The following is a 21014-nucleotide window of genomic DNA, read 5'->3' on the forward strand; positions in this document are numbered from 1 at the left end:
AGTAGCTTAAACAAGATAGGCAGTAGAATATTTAATGTTTTACTTTAATTGGATTATATCTGAAATATTTTTGTAAACTTCATATGTTACCATTCATTGTCCTTAAATTTAAACAAATTATATTCATCTCAAGTATATATTTTTTTTAAATCTCCCTGACCAATTGCATGGGATGCAGTAAGAGCTAGCTAACTGGATACAATGGCTAACTGGATACAATGGCTTAATGATAGGAAACAGGCTTCAGAAAATTAGTACTGATGTAAAATCTGAAATAAAATGATTATCCAATAGATTAATTACATTTTAATTAGAAACTTACAGCTAAAAATATTTATATTTTTCCACCTAACATCCGTATTGGATACATAATGCATCTTTGAACATAAACATTAACCATTTGGTCCTCCATTCAGTAACATCACAGCTGATCTTTTATCCCAGCATGGGAGATGGAAAATACCATAGAGTTGTGGAGTGGGTTCTGTTTGCAGTCTGGGATATGGGCAATAAATTTGTAACTCTGCTTTGAACTAAGATCAACATATTCTGGAACAATTGATGCTGGCTGGATGAAAAGTTTTATATATTTGCAAAACTTTGACTTGAAGAATTCTATAACAGTGTATTGATAATATTACTGTATGAGCAGTCCAGATCTAAGGTTGCCAGGTCTATGGGGCTACTGGGATTTTCATCATTTGATCTACCAATTTTTTTCCTCCATGTTCAATTCTTCCATAAATAAAACAAAATTGTGAGGTGAAATAAGTACCTTATTAATGCCCTTTTATTCTCTTGGGTAAACTGCAGTGGTATCAATTCTTAGAGACATCAAAGCAGTCCTGGAATATCGACAATTCACCCAAGGCAGGTTGGGAATCTAAAAAATAAGAGTTGGTATCATTGTGTGACTAAAGTGAAATGTTTTATTGTGCCCATTATGTAAGAAAATCTGTTCCAACCTTCTCTGTGTTGAATGCAACGTCACTAATTAATTTAGTTGACTGTTGATAGTCCTGTGAAATTGGCTGCCCACCTCCTTGGTTATATCTCAGGCCAACTAGGAATGGATAATTAACCGCAAGGTTCCAAATGATCTCTGTATCATTAATAGAATTGGGAGAAACCAAGGTACAGATCACCTGCCTTTCTTTTCATTTAATATAAAGCACAAAATTCAAATAGGCATTGATGAAAAATGATAATTGCAGAGAAAATACATTACTTTGTCTTACAGATGACAATGGGAAGGACCACATCCGTGTAGGAAAGTTGAATCTGGTCGATTTGGCAGGCAGCGAAAGACAGGCAAAAACTGGAGCAACTGGAGATCGGCTAAAAGAAGCTACTAAAATCAATCTGTCACTATCAGCGCTTGGGAATGTGATTTCTGCGTTGGTCGATGGCAGATCAAAGCATATTCCTTACCGTGACTCCAAATTGACACGGATGTTGCAGGACTCTCTTGGGGGTAACACCAAAACTCTGATGGTAGCATGTCTGTCTCCAGCTGACAATAATTATGATGAAAGTCTTAGCACTTTACGATATGCCAATAGGGCAAAGAACATCAAAAACAAGCCGAGAATTAATGAAGATCCAAAGGATGCTTTGCTCAGAGAGTATCAGGAGGAGATTAAACAATTGAAGGCACTCCTAGCTGGACAGCTTGGTAATGGTAATTTGTCTGTAATTTGTATTTTCCACTTTTTCACTAAAAGTCCTTTATTGACGGTGGACGGAGGGTTGACGGTGTACATGCAATGGAAGGCATTTAAAGATTGCATGGATGAACTACAACAATTGTTCATCCCAGTTTAGCGAAAGAACAAACCAGGAAAGGTAGTGCATCCGTGGCTAACAAGGGAAATCAAGGATAGTATTAAAACAAAAGATGAAGCATATAAATTAGCCAGAAAAAGTAGCATACCAGAGGACTGGGAGGAATTCAGAGTCCAGCAGAGGAGGACAAAGGGCTTAATTAGGAAAGGCAAAATAGATTATGAGAGAAAACTGGCAGGGAACATAAAAACTGACTGCAAAAGCTTTTATAGATATGTGAAGAGAAAAAGGCTAGCTAAGACAAATGTAGGTCCCTTGCAGTCGTTAACAGGTGAATTGATCATGGGGAACAAGGACATGGCAGACCAATTGAATAACTACTTTGGTTCTGTCTTCACTAAGGAAGACATAAATAATCTGCCAGAAATAGCAGGGGACCAGGGGTCAAATGAGATGGAGGAACTGAGTGAAATCCAGGTTAGTCGGGAAGTGGTGTTAGGTAAATTAAATGGATTAAAGGCCGATAAATCCCCAGGGCCAGATAGGCTGCATCCCAGAGTGCTTAAGGAAGTAGCCCCAGAAATAGTGGATGCATTAGTGATAATTTTTCAAAACTCTTTAGATTCTGGAGTAGTTCCTGAGGATTGGAGGGTAGCTAATGTAACCCCACTTTTTAAAAAGGGAGGGAGAGAGAAAACGGGGAATTATAGACCAGTTAGCCTAACATCGGTAGTGGGGAGAATGCTAGAGTCAGTTATTAAAGATGTGATAGCATCACATTTGGAAAGTGGTGAAATCATCGGACAAAGTCAGCATGGATTTATGAAAGACAAATCATGTCTGACGAATCTTATAGAATTTCTCGAGGATTTAACTAGTAGAGTGGATAAGGGAGAACCAGTCGATGTGTTATATCTGGACTTTCAGAAGGCCTTCGACAAGGTCCCACATAAGAGATTGGTGTACAAACTTAAAGCACATGGTATTGGGGGTTCAGTGTTGAGGTGGATAGAGAATTGGTTGGCGGACAGGAAGCAAAGAGTAGGAATAAACGGGTCCTTTTCGGAATGGCAGGCAGTGACTAGTGGGGTACCGCAAGGCTCAGTGCTGGGACCCCAGTTATTTACAATATATATTAATGATTTGGACGAGGGAATTGAATGCAACATCTCTAAGTTTGCGGATGACACGAAGCTGGGTGGCAGTGTTAGCTGCGAGGAGGATGCTAGGAGGCTGCAGAGTGACTTGGATAGATTAGGCGAGTGGGCAAATGCATGGCAGATGCAATATAATGTGGATAAATGTGAGGTGATCCACTTTGGTGGCAAGAACAGGAAAGCAGAGTATTACCTGAATGGTGGCCAATTAGGAAAAGGGGAGATGCAACGTGACCTGGGTGTCATGGTGCACCAGTCATTGAAAGCAAGCGTGCACGTGCAGCAGGCAGTGAAGAAAGCGAATGGTATGTTAGCATTCATAGCAAGAGGATTTGTATAGGAGCAGGGAGGTTCTGCTGCAGTTGTACAGGGCCTTGGTGAGACCGCACCTGGAGTATTCTAGGGAGTACAGAGAAGGTTCACCAGATTGATCCCCGGGATGGCAGGACTTTCATATGAAGAAAGACTGGATAGACTAGGCTTATACTCGCTGGAATTTAGAAGACTGAGGGGGGATCTTATAGAAACATATAAAATTCTTAAGGGGTTGGAGAGATGTTGGGGAATCCAGAACTAGGGGTCACAGCTTAAGGATAAGGGGGAAGTCTTTTAGGACCGAGATGAGAAAACATTTCTTCACACAGAGAGTGGTGAGTCTGTGGAATTCTCTGCCACAGAAGGTAGTTGAGGCCAGTTCATTGGCTATATTTAAGAGGGAGTTAGATGTGGCCCTTGTGGCTAAAGGGATCAGGGGGTATGGAGAGAAGGCAGGTACAGGTTACTGAGTTGGATGATCAGCCATGATCATATTGAATGGCGGTGCAGGCTCGAAGGGCCAAATGGCCTACTCCTGCACCTATTTTCTATGTTTTCTATGTTTCTATTCAATGAAGATAGGAAGTAGTAGAATCTAAAATCCAAGTCCTAGGTGATTAATTGTTTTCAATATTAATAACTAATCAAGAAGGGTCTCGACCCGAAACGTCACCCATCCCTTCTCTCCAGAGATGCTGCCTGTCCTTCTGAGTTACTCCAGCATTATGTGTCTAACTTCAATTTAAACCAGCATCTGCAATTCTTTCCTACACACTCAATAACTAATGTGTTAATCATGACTAGGATTTGAGTATTAATTAGCTCTTCTGTTGCTCCATCAACTCCATTGATTGTACATATTAAAACTGTCTTAAATTTGCATTGATTTTTGGAATTTTGTCCTGGTTTCAGTTAAATACTCCAAAAATAATCTTTGCAACAAGTCATCTTATTTTCTCTCAAGTAACTTGTGCTTTCCTAATATATATCATCGAAAACATTAAAAAAAAAACAAAAAAACAATTCTTGGCATTAATTAGCCATATTATTTTTATTCATGAGTATTCCTAGTCATCTCATCCAATTGGTGGTAGTCCAATATCATTTTTTAAATTTTGGTCAATTGTAGAAACATAGCTCACTCATTTTGTGCAATGGGAAAGAGTTGGTTTATAATCATAGGCTCTTTGTCATCGGCTCTTTGAGGGTAAAATTTGACATGATGTTTGGAAATGATGTAGTCTTAAGTGAAACTTGAATCTTAACACCTTAATGCAAAGAAAAATATGAAGGAGCAGGAGGAGAGTTGACTGTGTTAATGGAAATGTAAGAAAATAACTGCAGATGCTGGTACAAATCGAAGGTATTTATTCACAAAATGCTGGAGTAACTCAGCAGATCAGGCAGCATCTCAGGAGAGAAGGAATGGGTGACGTTTCGGGTCGAGACCATTCTTAATGGAAATAATATATCGAAAGGTATGAGGGTGGACAGAGATTAATAGTTTTCTGGATATACAGGGAAAACATGAATATGGGGATAATGTCGATGAATGGGAGAGCAGGCTCAAAGGGCTGGATAACCCATTCTTGTTCTTATTTCTTATGTTCTTAGGAACATAGATGCCAAATTTTGCTGGATATATTTTGTTGTGCAGATTTTGTTAAAAGTTTTGAGAGGCATTGTATTTTGGAGAATCGAAAGAAAAGAAGAACACAGTTCAAATAGATGGGAACCTGGAACAGCTCTCCTTCATGGCTAAATAGCTTAATAAACTCCTGCAGAGATACTTATTTCAGGAAAGTTAATGTGTGCTGAGTTAATTTATCTCAACTGGAAAAGCAGTGGGCTATATGAGTGGTCCTGAAATATGGAATTTTGGCAGCTTTCCACTTTTCCTTATGCTGATTGCTCTAAATCACCTTTATAAATTTATCACCATTACATACAAAGATGACACTCAACTCTTGATACTTCATGACTGAATTAGTTGTAATGATTTAAAGTAGGACCCAAAGGATTACGATGTAATAACTGACTGCCTCTCTATCTTTTATATTTTATGCCGAGTACCATAGGTTATTGGTAGAATTAACTTCATTTTGATTCTGCAGATTATCTAAATAATGTCCAAATGAATAATACCCAAGCAACCAGTCAATCTCCTGAAGTCCATGCTGAGATAGAAATTGAAAAAGAAAATATCAGACAGGTTTGTATACATCAAATCAAACGTTGAAATATATTCTCAAGGTTTGTATGCCCAGAGACCTGAAGTAAGAGGTTATTCTGCTGTTTGCTTGTCTAGGCAAAACTATCATTTACATTCATCTAAGGGAAATAACAGAGTTTTAATGCAGTTATTCTCAGTTATTGCATGGGAGTAACAAAATAAGCACCACACATTAAAAAAATAGGCACAAAAATTAGATTTGCATTTTCCCTGCTGCAAAAAATCATGTCGTCCAAATTTCAGTGTCAGTGATAGGGATGGTTTAACATTTGTTGCGTTTAGTTTGTCTGCAATGGTGCAATTAAATGTAAACTGTTCACGTAATGATTAGTAATCCTATTCTTGTGATTCTTTTCTTTTCTGCTGTGTACTCGTTGGTTTTACTTTGTCACGAAGCATGATATGGTAATTAAATGACTGGACTAGTAATCCAGAGGCATGGGCAAACAAGATCAGTGTTGGGGTGGGATAGAGAATTAAAGTGACAAGTGACCGGAAGCTCATGAGTCCTTACAAACTAAACAGGCATGTTCTGCTAAGCAGTAATCCAACCTGGGTTTTGTTTTTCCAATGTAGAGAACATTACACTGTGAGCAATGAATGCAATTCACATAAATACTGTGGCTACCAGAACAGAACCGAGGCTACGTCTCCTGCAGTGAGTGACTCTTGCCTTGATACCCCAAAGCCTTTTTCCATCTACGTGACATGTCAGAATGGTGATGGAATACTCTCAATTTGCCTGGATGCGTGTAACTCCAAGAAAATTTCAAGAAAGTCAACACCAGGCTGAAGCAGCCTGCTTGAATAGCACCTCATTCATCATCCTAAACATTCATTCTCTCTACCATGGGTACACTATGATTGCAATATGTACCATCCACAAAATGCACAGCAATTACTTGTCTATCCTACATCAATTGCAATTTCCATTCCATTTACTTTTATTTACAATAAAGGTAGGAGCAGCAAGAACACCACCTCCTATAAATTCACCATCTTGACTTGACAGTTCTTTCAGTGTCACTGAATCTAAATCCTGGAGCTCCCTTCACAGCAACATTGTGGAAGTACCTTCACGAAGAGTACAATAGTGGTCCAATATTGGAGGATACAAGTAAGGAGTACAGGGGATGTAGGAGTACACGTAGGAGTAGCAGCTCCCTGTACAAGAGAGTGCATGATTGTTCTGCAAGTATTTCCATCTTTAACTTAATGTCGAGATTAAATTGGTATGATGAGATTTTAGTAGATGTCCTTCGTCAAATATTTCATTTTGAATTTTTCTTTAGGAATACGAGCAGAAGTTATTAAAGATCAAAGCAGATTATGAAGCAGAGCAGAAATCTAATGTGAAGCTGCAAGAAGACATTGAAAAACTAAGAAGTTCTTTTGAAGTGAAGCTGGCACACATTGAAGCCTTTGATAAGGCCACTGGTATGCTGCATGGGTCAGGGTTTGAAGTATTTCAATGTAAATGTTATTTGTGTGCACTACCCAATGATGAATGTGTCAACAAGAGTTCACAATACTTGATGTAGAGTCGCATACATTAACTCTGAGATAACTTAGGAATTCAATAGCTTTGTATGTTTTGAAATCCGATTCTAAATTTTGAAGCCAATGAATTCAGTGCATGACAGGCATGCACATCTGTAATTGCAATAGTATGATTGCAAATTGGTCTTCGCAATTATTTGTGCTACCTTTGTTCCACTATCTGCTGTCCGGTGAACATCTATTTTCAAATCTTTTGAGACTTTTCCTGAAGGTTGCGCATCATTATGTATGTTTTTTTTTTACATAAGATGCCTTCAATGAAATGGATCTGATACTTGGGTTGCTTTTCATAGATACATTGAAATTAGGTGCAGGAGTAGGCCATTTGGCTCTTCGAGCCAGCACCGCCATTCAATTTGATCATGGCTGAACATCCACAATCAGTACCCCGTTCCTGCCTTCTCCCCATATCCCATGATTCCGCTAGCCCTAAGAGCTCTATCTAACTCTCTTTTGAATGCTTCCATTGAATCGGCCTCCACTGCCTTCTGAGGCAAAGAATTCTACAAATTCACAACTCTGGGTGAAAAAGTTTCTCCTCATCTCAGTTCTAAATGACCTACTCCTTATTCTTAAACTGTGGGCACTGGTTCTGGACTCCCCCAACATCGAGAACATGTTTTCTTCATCTAGCGTGTCCAATCCCTTAATAGTTTTATATGTTTCTATAAGATTCCCTCTCATCCTTCTAAATTCCAGTGAATACAAACCCAATCGTTCCATTCTTTCATTGTATGACAGTCCCGCCATCCTGGGAATTAATCTCGTGAACCTACGCTGTACTCCCTCAATAGCAAGAAAATCCTTCCTCAAATTAGGTGACCAAAACAGCACACAATACTCCAGGTGTGGTCTCACCAGGGCCCTGTACAACTGCAGAAGGACTCCTTTGCTTTTTCAGGATATCCTTAATATATATTTTGCTCACTGACCCACCAGTGCTCGTTTACTCTTATTTGATCAAAGGGAATTGTTCAGGGCAATGCATTAATGAGAATCTCGACAAATTGAATGAAACTGTGACCTTAATATTATTTGACAGAGCAAATGTGTTAGACTGGTAGTTGCAAGAGATGCTTTATTTGTATTGCTGAAAGGCGGTACAATTTCACTAGGGCTACAGATGTTTTTGCTGTAGTTGGTTCAAAAAGGGCATCTGTCATTTAAAAAAATCAGGAAAGATTACAAATACTTCTGCACAGCATATTTTTGTTAGCTGTGCAACAGAACTTAATTTAACATTGTCCTGACAAAGGGATTCAGACTATTAACATTGACTGTTTCTTATTCTACAGATGCTGCCTGGCATGCTTAGTTTTTGTAGCATTTTCTGTTTTTGTTTCAGAATTCTAGCATCCACATATTTTAAAGATGTAAAACCCAGATGGCTTTTTGGATACTTTTGTGTACATTTCCAAAAAAATGTTCAGGGTCCCTGCTTGTATGATCTATGTTGGCACAAAACTGCCAGCCATGTGCATGTCAAAAAATACATAATGCCTTGACACCATTTGAAAAAAATCTGTGTACATTCGAGGCATGCGCTCATCACAGGACACTTGCACCAAATAGAGGCCATTTTTGTTATTAGTTAAATGGGATCATGAGCTGCATGGAATCAGGGCCTTGACAGGTTGAGTCATCAGCAGTGGTGCAGTACCATTTGGTAAGAGTGAGAAGTGAGCTTCCAACTGGGTTAGAGAATTGGGGTCATGTTTGTAATTGATAAGAGGTAGTGCTGAAGGTTGGGTAAATAAACAAGTTGTATGATGTTGGATGTAGGGGTCAATTAACCATTTGATTGATGGTCCCTGCAGTTCAGCCCAATCCGACCCTGCTATAATCCCATATCAGATATTACCTTCATCCTGTCCATCCTTAGTTTAGTTTAGCTTAGATATACAGTGTGGAAACAGGCCCATTGGCCCATCAAGTACGTGCCGACCAATAATAGGATAGCTCTATCCTACCTTACACACTAGGGACAATTTACGCAAGCCAATTAACCTAGAAACCTGCATGTCTTTGGAATGTGGGAGAAAACTGGACCACCTGGAGAAAACTCATTCGGTCACAGGGAGAACGCAAAAACGCCATACAGACAGCACCTGTAGTCAGGATCGAACCTGGGTCTCTGGTGCCGTAAAGCAGCAATTCTAGAGCTGCGCCACTGTGCCCGCCATCTTCTCCTTAAACTTAAAATTATCTTTTTCACAGTTCTGACAATCTGAAAGATTAACTCTAGTTCTCTTTTCACATATGTTGCTTGACTTGTTGCATGCTTTGAGCATTTTCTATTTTCATTAAGAGGAGCATTCTGAATTTTCCAGCCAAGTCTGTCACCTGCAGGGGATGGATTTCCCAAGATACATGCTTTGATGGGCACACAAACAGCAAATTTTAATATTTATTGAAATAAATAAATTCATTTAAAAATTATAGAATCATAGAGTGATACAGTGTGGAAACAGACCCTTCGGCCCAACTTGCCCACACCGGCCAACAATGTCCCAGCGACACTAGTCCCACTTGCCTGCGCTTGGTCCAGATCCCTCCAAACCTGTCCTATCCATGCACCAGTCTAACTGTTTCTTAAATGATGGGATAATCTCAGCCTCAACTATGTCCTCTGGCAGCTTGTTCCATATACCCACCACCCTTTGTGTGAAAGGGTTACCCCTCGGATTCCTATTAAATCTTTTCCCCTTCACCTTGAACCTATGTCCTCTGGTCCTCGATTCCCCTAATCTGTGCAAGAGACTGTGCATCTACGCGAGCTATTCCTCTCATGATTTTGTACACCTCTATAAGATCACCCCTCATCCTCCTGTGCTCCATAGAATACTCCAGCCAACTCAACCACTCCCAAGAGCTCACACCCTCTAGTCCTGGCAACATTCTCGTAAACCATTTCTGAATCCTTTCAAGCTTGACAATATCTTTCCTGTAACATGGTGCCAGAACTGAACACAATATTCTAAATGCGGTCTCACCAACGTCCTATATAAACAATTGCAACATGGCCTCCCAACCTCTATACTCAATACTCTGACTGATGAAGGCCAAAGTGCCAAAAGCCTTTTTGACCACCTTTTCTACCTGTGACCTGACCTTCAATGAACCATGCACCTGTACTCATAGATCCCTCTGCTCTGCAACACTATCCAGAGGCCTGCTGTGTAATGAAAACATTGGACAATATTGCCTGAAAATATTAATAACAGAGTGCAATGAAACATTCCAATTCAAATTGTCAGTTACTTTGAATTGAAACACACTGATTATATACAGCAAATGCCCACAACTTCCCCCAGTGCGCACACTATTCTCCCACTATCTACATCATCCTATTCCTTTCCCCTCCTCCTTATGCATCCACCCATATTCCTCCCTCCTGCTCTACATTTTATTCCTCTTATCTAGCAACCTTTTGTCTCCTTTTCATCTATAGCCTTTGTCACTATCTACACCTAACTGCCATTCCACCCTCACCCACGCTGACCTGCATCTACCTGGCTTTGCCAGCCTTTTCCCCATCCTTACTTCACTACTCCAGCTTTTTCCCCCACTGCTGTTCCATTAGCCTGAAGAAGAGTCCTGACCAGTCTGTTCATTCCCCTCTACAGATGCTGCCTGAGCCACTGAGTTCCTCCAGCACTTTGTTGTATGCTCAGACTTTAAACTTTCGAGATACAGTGTGAAAACAGGCGCTTCGGCCTACTGAGTCCCTGCTGGCCAGGGATTCACCCATACACTAACCCTATCCCCCCACTCAGATTCCAACAACTGTAGTCTCTTAGAGATGCAAAGCATTGGCTGGGTAAATGGTTTTGTTTGGTTGTTGAAAATATACACAGAACACATTGAGATTATTATCATGCCTATGCATTTGTTGGAACTGTCCGCTGCTAAAAGTTGACGCCATTTTGATATGGTTCTAAAATATTGCCAGCCTAAAATATAAGAGAATATGCTGATTTGTTGTTAGGGAACTTAATGGTTCTCAATTGTTGAGTGATAGTATGCACAGCTTATGTAACTGATAACATTACAAACAAATCTCTGCCTCCTTAGATGCACCTCCATTTGAAGAAAGCACCTGTGCTGTGGAGATAACACAGCCATTTAGTGTTGAATTAGCGGATGTGAGTGAAATAGAACAGAAGCTAAATGTTGCTATGGTAAATATTATTATTACACTGGCATTAAACATGCACCTGTCTTTCAATGAGTCATTTTGCTGTTTAATATGTTGAGATATAATTCAGGGTTAAAGAGGAATACCCCAATAGCCAATTTGAAATGTGAGATAGCCACCACCTTTTTGGCCATTTCTCATCACTAACCAAGAGATAAAGTTGTATTAAGGGCCATAATTGACTCTAATATAACCACTGGATATGATCTGTACTTTATTATATGTTTATGTACTTAATGTCCGGATTAATACATTTGAAACAATGGTGGTAAGTGGTTTGTAGTGAAGAAAGGGCAAAGCTATTTCCTTTCAGGAACATAAAATGTCAATAATACAGGAAGTTATTTACTAATGTGGCTCTGGAAAGCAACAGCTTGGATAATTAAAATGCGGATCAATGTCTTCACATTTCCTGTGCATTAGAAATGCATATATTCTATTATCAATAAGTTGATTTCTGAAACTGTACAGGTGGATCCAGTTTTGAATGACTGAGAATTGAATTTCTAGCTGCGATGCCCTACTCTCGTACTACAGAGCAGTAACAGTTCTGTAAAATGGAGACAGGTCGTGCCAGGGAATCCCCCTATAGTTATCTCCCAAGCTGCAGTGCTATTAAGACACAATAGAATTAGAAGAGAGTTTGGAACCAGAAAGTTCAGTTTCCTCTCTTTCTCAAGGCAGCCAGTTTCAGAATCGTAGCTAAAGGAAATGATTTGGAAATGCAGCAATTAGTGCTGCTGCTGCACAGCTTCAGTTTCCCAGATTTGATCCTGAGCTCAGATACGTAGGAAAGAAAACTGCAGATGCTGGGTTAAATCAAGAAGGGTCTCGACCCGAAACGTCATCCATTCCTTCTCTCTAGAGATGCTGCCTGACCCGCTGAGTTACTCCAGCATTTTGTGTCTACCTGAGCTCGGATACTATCTGTATGAAATTTGTGCAATCTCCAAGCAAACCTTATCCTGGGTGCTCCAGTTTCCTCCACTTCTCATAGGTTAATTGGTCATTGTAAATCAGCCCTAATATAGGTGGGTCGCAGGAGAATCGGGGGGGGGGGGGGGGGTTGTTAGACACGTGTAGAAAATAAGTTGGGGGAGAATGGAAGTGATGGGTATGCTCTGAGACCTAGCATAGACATGATCTAATGGCCCTCCTGTGCCATTCAAGAAAAATTGACAAATAAATACAAGGGGTTGCCATTTCTTTTGTCCTGTCCAGAATCAAACCAGATACAGGATCTGGAAAGGACATCAAGAACTGGGGCCCTTGTTTGCAGTCTAGTAATGATAATGATACCTTGTTCATTTAGCAATTTAATCAAGGAATAAGAGGAGGAAAAATAGTTTTAAAAACTCTGCCTCTGTATTTTAAAGTCCAGTCCAAAATAAATGGAAGGCAAATACAATTATATAAGAATGTTATAACCTTAAAAAAAAAGAGCTCTTAGAGCTTGGTCCAACATTGATAAAATCATATTTAATACTGTGCGTCAGTTCCACTTTGCTGCCCATATCCCTCACTCCCTTAATGGACAAAACTCTCTCAATCTTAAATATACTTGGTGACTGAACATCCATTCGTTCCTCCAATGTTGGAATTCCAAAAATAAGCAACCCTCTGTGTGAAGAGATTTCAGCTCATCTCAGAACAAGGAGGCTGATTCCTTATCCTGAGACAGTGCTTGCCTGAGACAATATAGTTCTGGATTCTTGTCATCCACTTGGATGATCAATCACTAAATTGTCTGTCTCAGTGAAACAGAAAATATAGAACAGTACAGCGCAAGAACAGGCCCTTCAGGCCACAGTCTGTACCAAACATGGTGCCGAGACCAACTCTTGTCTCCCTGAACATAATCTGTATCTCTCCATTCCCTGTATATCCATATACTTATCAAAAGTCTCCTAAATGGCACTATCATATCTTCCTCAATCACCACCCCTGACAGCTTGTTCCAGGCACTCAATTACATCTCTTTTAAACTTTAATCCTCTCACCTTATAACAATGCCCTCTAGTATTTGATTTTTTCATCCTGGGAAAAAGCTTCTGACTGTCTGCCCTATCTATGCCTCTCATCATTTTATATACTTCTTCAGGTTTCCCCATAACCTCTGGCATTCCAGAGAAAATAATCCAATCTATGCAACTTCTCCCTGTAGCTAATATCCAATCCAGTCATCATTCTGGTAAACCATCTCACATTCACCCAATCTCCAGAGAGCGCAGACCAAAACTATGTGCATCTTTCCACATGTGGTTTCACTGAACCTGTACAATCTCAGCAAACATCCTTTGTTTCAATCCCAACACCTCAGTAAGGGCCAAAAACTTTTTTTTACCCTACTTTCTAATTGCTTGCTGCACTTGCTTATCTTCTTTTTGCACGTCCTGAATCTGCACAAATCCATTGCATGCAAACATTAACCAGTTTCTCACCGTTTAAAAAATAAATACCTCTCCATATTCACTGAATGGCCTTTTTGTTAGGCCAAGGGAAGGGCCACTATTTTTATACAACAATACAAAAGGCCCAGCAACTATTTTTTATATAATGAGTGAAAATAGTTTAGAAAATATGAAACAAAGTGCACATGTAAAAAGGACACAGCCACTTAGTGACGGTACTATGGAGGATGGAACATGTATTACCAATCCTTTGAGACAAAAGAACAAATATTTCATAGGTCAAACAACAATGAACGTTTTTGTTTGTAGATCTTCCTGATATAAATGTACTTGCAAATGAGAGTCCTCAATGGAATCTTGTAAAGGAGGATGCAAGTTTTCATGTAAATGAGGATGACACAGTGGCTGGGTAGGCTTATGTCCATATTATTTTAAACAAGGTCATCTTTCACAGATTCTCATCTGTAGTTCCCCAGAAATCACCAATGGTGCAGGTGCCTTACACTGCTAATTAAACTATGGCTCTAAATTACACCATGATTCTAAATGCCAAATGGGGCAAATAGAACTAGCTTAGATGGGGCCTCTTGGTCGGCATGGACGAGTGGCACCAAAGGGCATGTTTCTGTGCTGTTTAGATCTGACTCTATAGCTCTAAATTGAGTACCTCCAACTCCAGATAATCATGGAGAGTCTAAAGTCTACGAATGTATCACCAATCCCTTCGTCTTTACCAAAAATATTTAACCAATTACCAACCTGTGAAATAAGATAGAAGAACATACAATTTTGTACATTGGGTGTATTTTTAAAATTTGAAATTAATGAACGTGTCTTGACAAATACAAAACATTGCTCTAATAATTTGGTTTTGTTATCAAATGTTTCAAGTTGATAGAACCAGAGCCTGAAATAGCTCAACAAGACACAAGCAGCAGGAATGATACGGAGCCTTATGAAGAACAGCATTCTCTTGAAGTGCCTCCAGTAAAGGGAGAAATTGCAGAGGAATATTCTACAGCTGCTTCATCACCTGCCACCTTAGACCAGGACGAGGTACTTGCAAGGTCTGTTCTACGAAGCGTGCCATTATTACCTCGATAATATGCACTTATTTTGGAACATATTGCATGTATAGATTGCAGCATTTTCAATTTCCTGGAAGAGGTTTACTGTCTCATCTGTTTACAGTCAACTGGATTATTATGTAAATAATACTTATTACTCCTGAAGTTATGTGTATAAAATTATACAACATTTTTGCCGAAACAACTACAGCTCTCTTCCAGGTCTAATTTAGAGAACATTGTTCAAATTATGTAAATGTTTAATAATTGTTCATTTGTTTACTGTAGACAATGCATAATATTCACATTAGGACTTGTTCATGAGGCCATTGTGCATCAAAAGCAATCCCAATTCTCATATTGGTAGAAGTGCTGTTTTATACCAATGGTAACAGGAACATCTGTGCGTGATGTATAAACAAAATGTGGTTATATTTATCCCTATAATTTTTATAAATACTATTCCCAGTCTACTATTTAACTGGTGTTTTCTTCACACCTCATATTACACTGGCCTGATGTAAATGAGGCTGATGCCTCAAATACCAGCCACTGCTTCATCCTAGATGTTGCCCATAAGCCGATGTGCACCAATAGTCAGCCACAAAATGTCAACGTCAACTCCTTTGTGCAAGATGTGTTAACAAAATTATTTATTGTTCACTGTAGGCTGAAGATGTTGGAGAATGAGGTTGTAGGGGGAGAACAAGCCAAAAATACAGAACTTAAGGAGAAAAGGAAACGGCGCAAGAAATATGCTGATGAGAGGAAGAATCAGCTTGCAGAAGCAATGAAACACACAGATAGGGATGATCCTACTATCTTGATCAATGTCTATGAATCTATTCAAGATGAAGTTCGCGCAAAAAGCAAAAATATTGAAAACTTGCAGAGAAAGGTAATATTTTTCTTTGTAATATACCCTTAATCTAAAACTATTATTGCATGTCCTCATTCTTTAGGGAATGGGGGGTTCCCTTCTTCCATCATAGACGAGGCCCTCACTAGGGTCTCCTCGATATCCTGCAACTCTGTTCTTGCTCCCCCTCCCCCCGGTCGTAACAGGGACAGGGTCCCCCTAGTCCTCACCTTCAACCTCATCAGTCATCGCATACAGCACATAATCCTCCAACATTTTTGCCACCTCCAACAGAATCCCACCACTAGCCACATCTTCCCATCTCCACTTCTTTCTGCTTTCCGCAGAGACAGTTCCCTCCGCAACTTCCTGGTCAACTCGTCCCTCACCACCCAAACCACTCCCTCCCCAGATACTTTCCTCTGCAACCGCAGAAGAAGCAACACCTATCCCGATACTTCCCCCCTTGACTGTCCAAGGACACTGACAGTCTTTTCAGGTGAGGCAGGGGTTCACTTGCACCTCCTCCAACCTCATCTACTGTTTCCACTGTTCCAGGTGTGGACTCCTATATATCAGCGAGACCAAGCACAGGCTCAGCTATCGTTTCGCTGAACACCTCTGCTCAGTCCGCCTAAACCTACCTAATCTCCCAGTTGTTAAACACTTTAACTCACCCTCCCATTCGCACACTGACCTTTCTGTCCTGGGCCACCTCCATTGTCAAAGTGAAGCCCAGCGCAAATTGGAGGACCAGCACCCCATATTTCACTTGGGCAACTTATACCCCAGCAGTATGAACATTGACTTCTCTAACTTTGAGTAACCCTTGCTTTCCCTCTCTCCATCCCTCCCCCTTACTGTTTTACTGTCTCCGACTACATTTAATCTCTGTTGCTTTGTTGTTACCTTCTCCCAGCTAACAATGATCTATTCTACATTTTCCTTGAACTACATTCCCTTTGGCCTGTTTTCACACCTGGCACTTCCTTATCAATGTACATCCCTCTCCCCTGACCAGTCTGAAGAAGAGACTCAACCTGAAATGTCACCCATTCCTCTCCAGAGATACTGCTTGTCCCGCTGAGGTACTCCAGTATTTTGTGTCTATCTTTTTTTAAACCAGCATCTGCAGTTCCTTCCTACATTATTATTCCTTTTCCCTCTAAAGAAAAATAAATCAAAATTGTACAGTTTCTGGTAGTGATGCAGTTGATAAACTATAGTTATAATTGATCAGGTTCAATACAATGTATATTTTGCTTAATCATTAAGCATTTATGGCTACTTTGCTAGACCGTGACTTTTTTTAGGTTCTGGGTAATATTTGGTATTCAGACTTATTTGTTGATTGATGAACCTTTGCATTTTAGTTGACATGCATACTCTGGTGTAATCTTGAATTAACAACTCTGTCCCTGGCATCATTTGCAACAATTTAGAAACATAGAAAATAGGTGCAGGTGTAGGCCATTCGGCCCTTTGAGCCTGCACCGCCATTCAATATGATCATGGCTGATCATCCAACTCATTATCCTGTACCTGCCTTCTCTCCATACCCCCTGATCCCTTTAGCCACAAGGGCCACATTTAACTCCTTCTTAAATATAGCCAATGAACTGGCCTCAACTACCTTCTGTGGCAGAGAATTCCACAGATTCACCACTCTCTGTGTGAAAAAAAACTTTCTCATCTCGGTCCTAAAAGACTCCCCCCTTATCCTTAAACTGTGACCCCTTGTTCTGGACTTCCCCAACATCGGGAACAATCTTCCTGCATCTAGCCAGTCCAACCCCTTAAGAATTTTGTAAGTTTCTATAAGATCCCCCCTCAATCTTCTAAATTCCAGCGAGTACAAGCCGAGTCTATCCAGTCTTTCTTCATATGAAAGTCCTGCCATCCCAGGAATCAATCTGGTGAACCTTTTCTGTACTCCCTCTATGGCAAGAATATCTTTCCTCAAATTAGGAGACCAAAACTGTACGCAATACTCCAGGTGTGGTCTCACCAATGCCCTGTACAACTGCAGCAGAACCTCCCTGCTCCTATACTTAAATCCCCTCGCTATGAATGCGAACATACCATTCGCTTTCTTCACTGCCTGCTGCACCTGCATGCCTACTTTCAATGACTGGTGTACCACGACACCCAGGTCTCGTTGCATCTCCCCTTTTCCTAATCGGCCACCATTCAGATAATAGTCTGCTTTCCTGTTCTTGCCACCAAAGTGGATAACCTCACATTTATCCACATTATACTGCATCTGCCATGCATTTGCCCACTCACCTAACCTATCCAAGTCACGTTGCAGCCTCCTAACATCTTCCTCACAGCTAACACTGCCCCCCAGCATCGTGTCATCTGCAAACTTGGAGATGTTGCATTCAATTCCCTCGTCCAAATCATTAATATATATTGTAAATAGCTGGGGTCCCAGCACTGAGCCATGTGGTACCCCACTGGTTACTGCCTGCCATTCTGAAAAGGACCCGTTTATTCTTACTCTTTGCTTCCTGTCTGCCAGCCAGTTCTCTATCCACATCAATACTGAACCCACAATACCGTGTGCTTTATGTGGGACCTTGTCGAAAGCCTTCTGGAAGTCCAGATATAACACATCCACTGGTTCTCCCTTATCCACTCTACTAGTTACATCCTCGAAAAATTCTATAAGATTCGTCAGACATGATTTACCTTTCATAAATCCATGCTGACTTTGTCCAATGATTTCACCACTTTCCAAATGTGCTGCTATCCCATCTTTAATAACTGACTCTAGCATTTTCCCCACTACCGATGTTAGACTAACTGGTCTGTAATTCCCCGTTTTCTCTCTTCCCTCCCTTTTTGAAAAGTGGGGTTACATTAGCTACCCTCCAATCCTCAGGAACTGCTCCAGAATCTAAAGAGTTTTGAAAAATTATCACAAATGCATCCACTATTTCTGGGGCTACCTCCTTAAGCACTCTGGGATGCAGCCTATCTGGCCCTGGGGATTTATCGGCCTTTAATCCATTCAATTTACCTAACACCACTTCCTGACTAACCTGGATTTCACTCAGTTCCTCCATCTCATTTGACCCCTGGTCCCCTGCTATTTCTGGCAGATTATTTATGTCTTCCTTAGTGAAGACAGAACCAAAGTAGTTATTCAATTGGTCTGCCATGTCCTTGTTCCCCATGATCAATTCACCTGTTTCTGACTGCAAGGGACCTACATTTGTTTTAACTAATCTTTTTCTCTTCACATATCTATAAAAGCTTTTGCAGTCAGTTTTTATGTTCCCTGCCAGTTTTCTTTCATAACCTATTTTCCCTTTCCTAATTAAGCCCTTTGTCCTCCTCTGCTGGACTCTGAATTTCTCCCAGTCCTCTGGTAGGCTGCTTTTTCTTGCTAATTTGTATGCTTCATCTTTTGTTTTGATACTATCCCTAATTTCCCTTGTTAGCCACGGATGCACTACCTTCCCTGATTTATTATTTTGCCAAACTGGGATGAACAATTGTTGTAGTTCATCCATGTGGTCTTTAAATGCCTTCCATTGCATATCCACCGTCAACCCTTTAAGAATCAATTGCCAGTCTATCTTGGCCAATTCACGTCTCATACCCTCAAAGTTACCTTTCTTTAAGTTCAGAACCGTTGTTTCTGAATTAACTTTGTCACTCTCCATCCTAATGAAGAACTCAACCATATTATGGTCCCTCTTGCCCAAGGGGCCACGCACATCAAGACTGCTAACTAACCCTTCCTCATTACTCAATACCCAGTCTAGAATAGCCTGCTCTCTCGTTGGTTCCTCTACATGTTGGTTTAGAAAACTATCCCGCATACATTCCAAGAAATCCTTTTCCTCAGCACCTCTGCCAATTTGATTCACCCAATCTATATCTAGATTGAAGTCACCCATTATAACTGTTTTACCTTTGTTGCACGCATTTCTAATTTCCTGTTTGATGCCATCCCCAACTCTACTACTACTGTTAGGTGGCCTGTACACAACTCCCACTAGCGTTTTCTGCCCCTTAGTGTTTCGCAGCTCTACCCATATCGATTCCACATCCTCCAAGCTAATGTTCTTCCTTTCTATTGCGTTAATCTCCTCACTAACCAGCAACGCTACCCCACCTCCTTTTCTATTCTGTATCCCTACTGAATATTGAATATCTCTGGATGTTCAGCTCCCAGGCTTGGTCACCCTGGAGCCATGTCTCCGTAATCCCAACTATATCATATTCATTAATAACTATTTGCACATTCAACTCATCCACCTTATTACGAATGCTCCTTGCATTGAGACACAAAGCCTTCAGGCTTGTTTTTACAACACTCTTACCCCTTATACAATTATGTTGAAAAGTGGCCCTTTTTGATTTTTCCCCGGGATTTGTCTGCCTGCCACTTTTACTTTTCACCTTGCTACCTATTGCTTCTACCCTAATTTTACACCCCTCTGTTTCTCTGCTCATGCTCCCACCCCCCCTGCCACATTAGTTTAAATCCTCCCCGACAGCACTAGCAAACACTCTCCCAAGGACATTGGTTCCATTCCAGCTCAGGTGCAGACCGTCCTGTTTGTACTGGTCCCACCTCTCTCAGAACTGGTTCCAATGTCCGAGAAATTTGAATCCCTCCCCCTTGCACCATTTTTCAAGCCACGTATTCATCTGAAATATCCTCCTATTTCTACTCTGACTAGCACGTGGCACTGGTAGTAATCCAGAGATTATTACCTTTGAGGTCCTACTTTTAAGTTTATCTCCTAGCTCCCTAAATTCACCTTGTAGGACCTCATCCTGTTTTTTACCTATATCGTTGGTGCCAATGTGCACCACGACAACTGGCTGTTCACCCTCCCCCTCCAGAATGCTCTGCAGCCGCTCAGAGACATCCCTGACCCTTGCACCAGGGAGGCAACATACCATCCTGGAGTCTCGTTTGCTGCCGCAGAAACGCCTATCTATTCCCCTTACAATTGAATCCCCTATTACTATAGCCCTTCCACTCTTTTTCCTCCCCTCCTTTACCGCAGAGCCACCCACGGTGCCATGAACTTGGCTGCTGCTGCCTTCCCCTGATGAGCCATCTCCCCCAACAGTATCCAAAATGATATATCTGTTTAGGAGGGAGATGACTGCAGGGGACTCCTGCACTACCTGCCTACTACTACGCTGGCTAGTGGACACCCGTTCCCTTTCTGTCCGCTTAACTTTTACCTGCGGTGTGGTCAACTCACTGTACGTGCTATTCACGACCTTCTCAGCATCGTGGATGCTCCAGTATGAATCCAACCGCAGCTCCAACCGTTCAATGCGGTCTGCCAGGAGCTGCAGCTGGACACACTTCCTGCACACGTAGTCATCAGGGACACCGACAATATCCCTGATCTTCCACATGTTGCAGGATGAGCACTCCACGGGGCCGATCT

At 40.9% G+C, this 21014-nt stretch overlaps 1 protein-coding gene across 4 annotated transcripts in view; it reads left to right on the forward strand.

The window, feature by feature from the left end:
- Window positions 1-21014, forward strand: part of kif17 (kinesin family member 17) — a 45778-nt gene that overhangs the window by 9964 nt on the left and 14800 nt on the right. For 2 of the 4 annotated variants that reach the window (XM_078425456.1, XM_078425454.1), the window contains exons 5-10: window positions 1241-1681; window positions 5372-5469; window positions 6783-6927; window positions 11125-11231; window positions 14551-14726; window positions 15396-15624. In XM_078425456.1, coding sequence (XP_078281582.1) covers window positions 1241-1681; window positions 5372-5469; window positions 6783-6927; window positions 11125-11231; window positions 14551-14726; window positions 15396-15624 — 1196 coding nt within the window. The remainder of the gene's footprint in view (window positions 1-1240; window positions 1682-5371; window positions 5470-6782; window positions 6928-11124; window positions 11232-14550; window positions 14727-15395; window positions 15625-21014) is intronic. The other 2 variants (XM_078425455.1, XM_078425457.1) reach the window with 2 other exon arrangements.

Source organism: Rhinoraja longicauda, chromosome 30, assembly GCF_053455715.1.
Source record: "Rhinoraja longicauda isolate Sanriku21f chromosome 30, sRhiLon1.1, whole genome shotgun sequence".
NCBI lineage: Eukaryota > Metazoa > Chordata > Chondrichthyes > Rajiformes > Arhynchobatidae > Rhinoraja > Rhinoraja longicauda.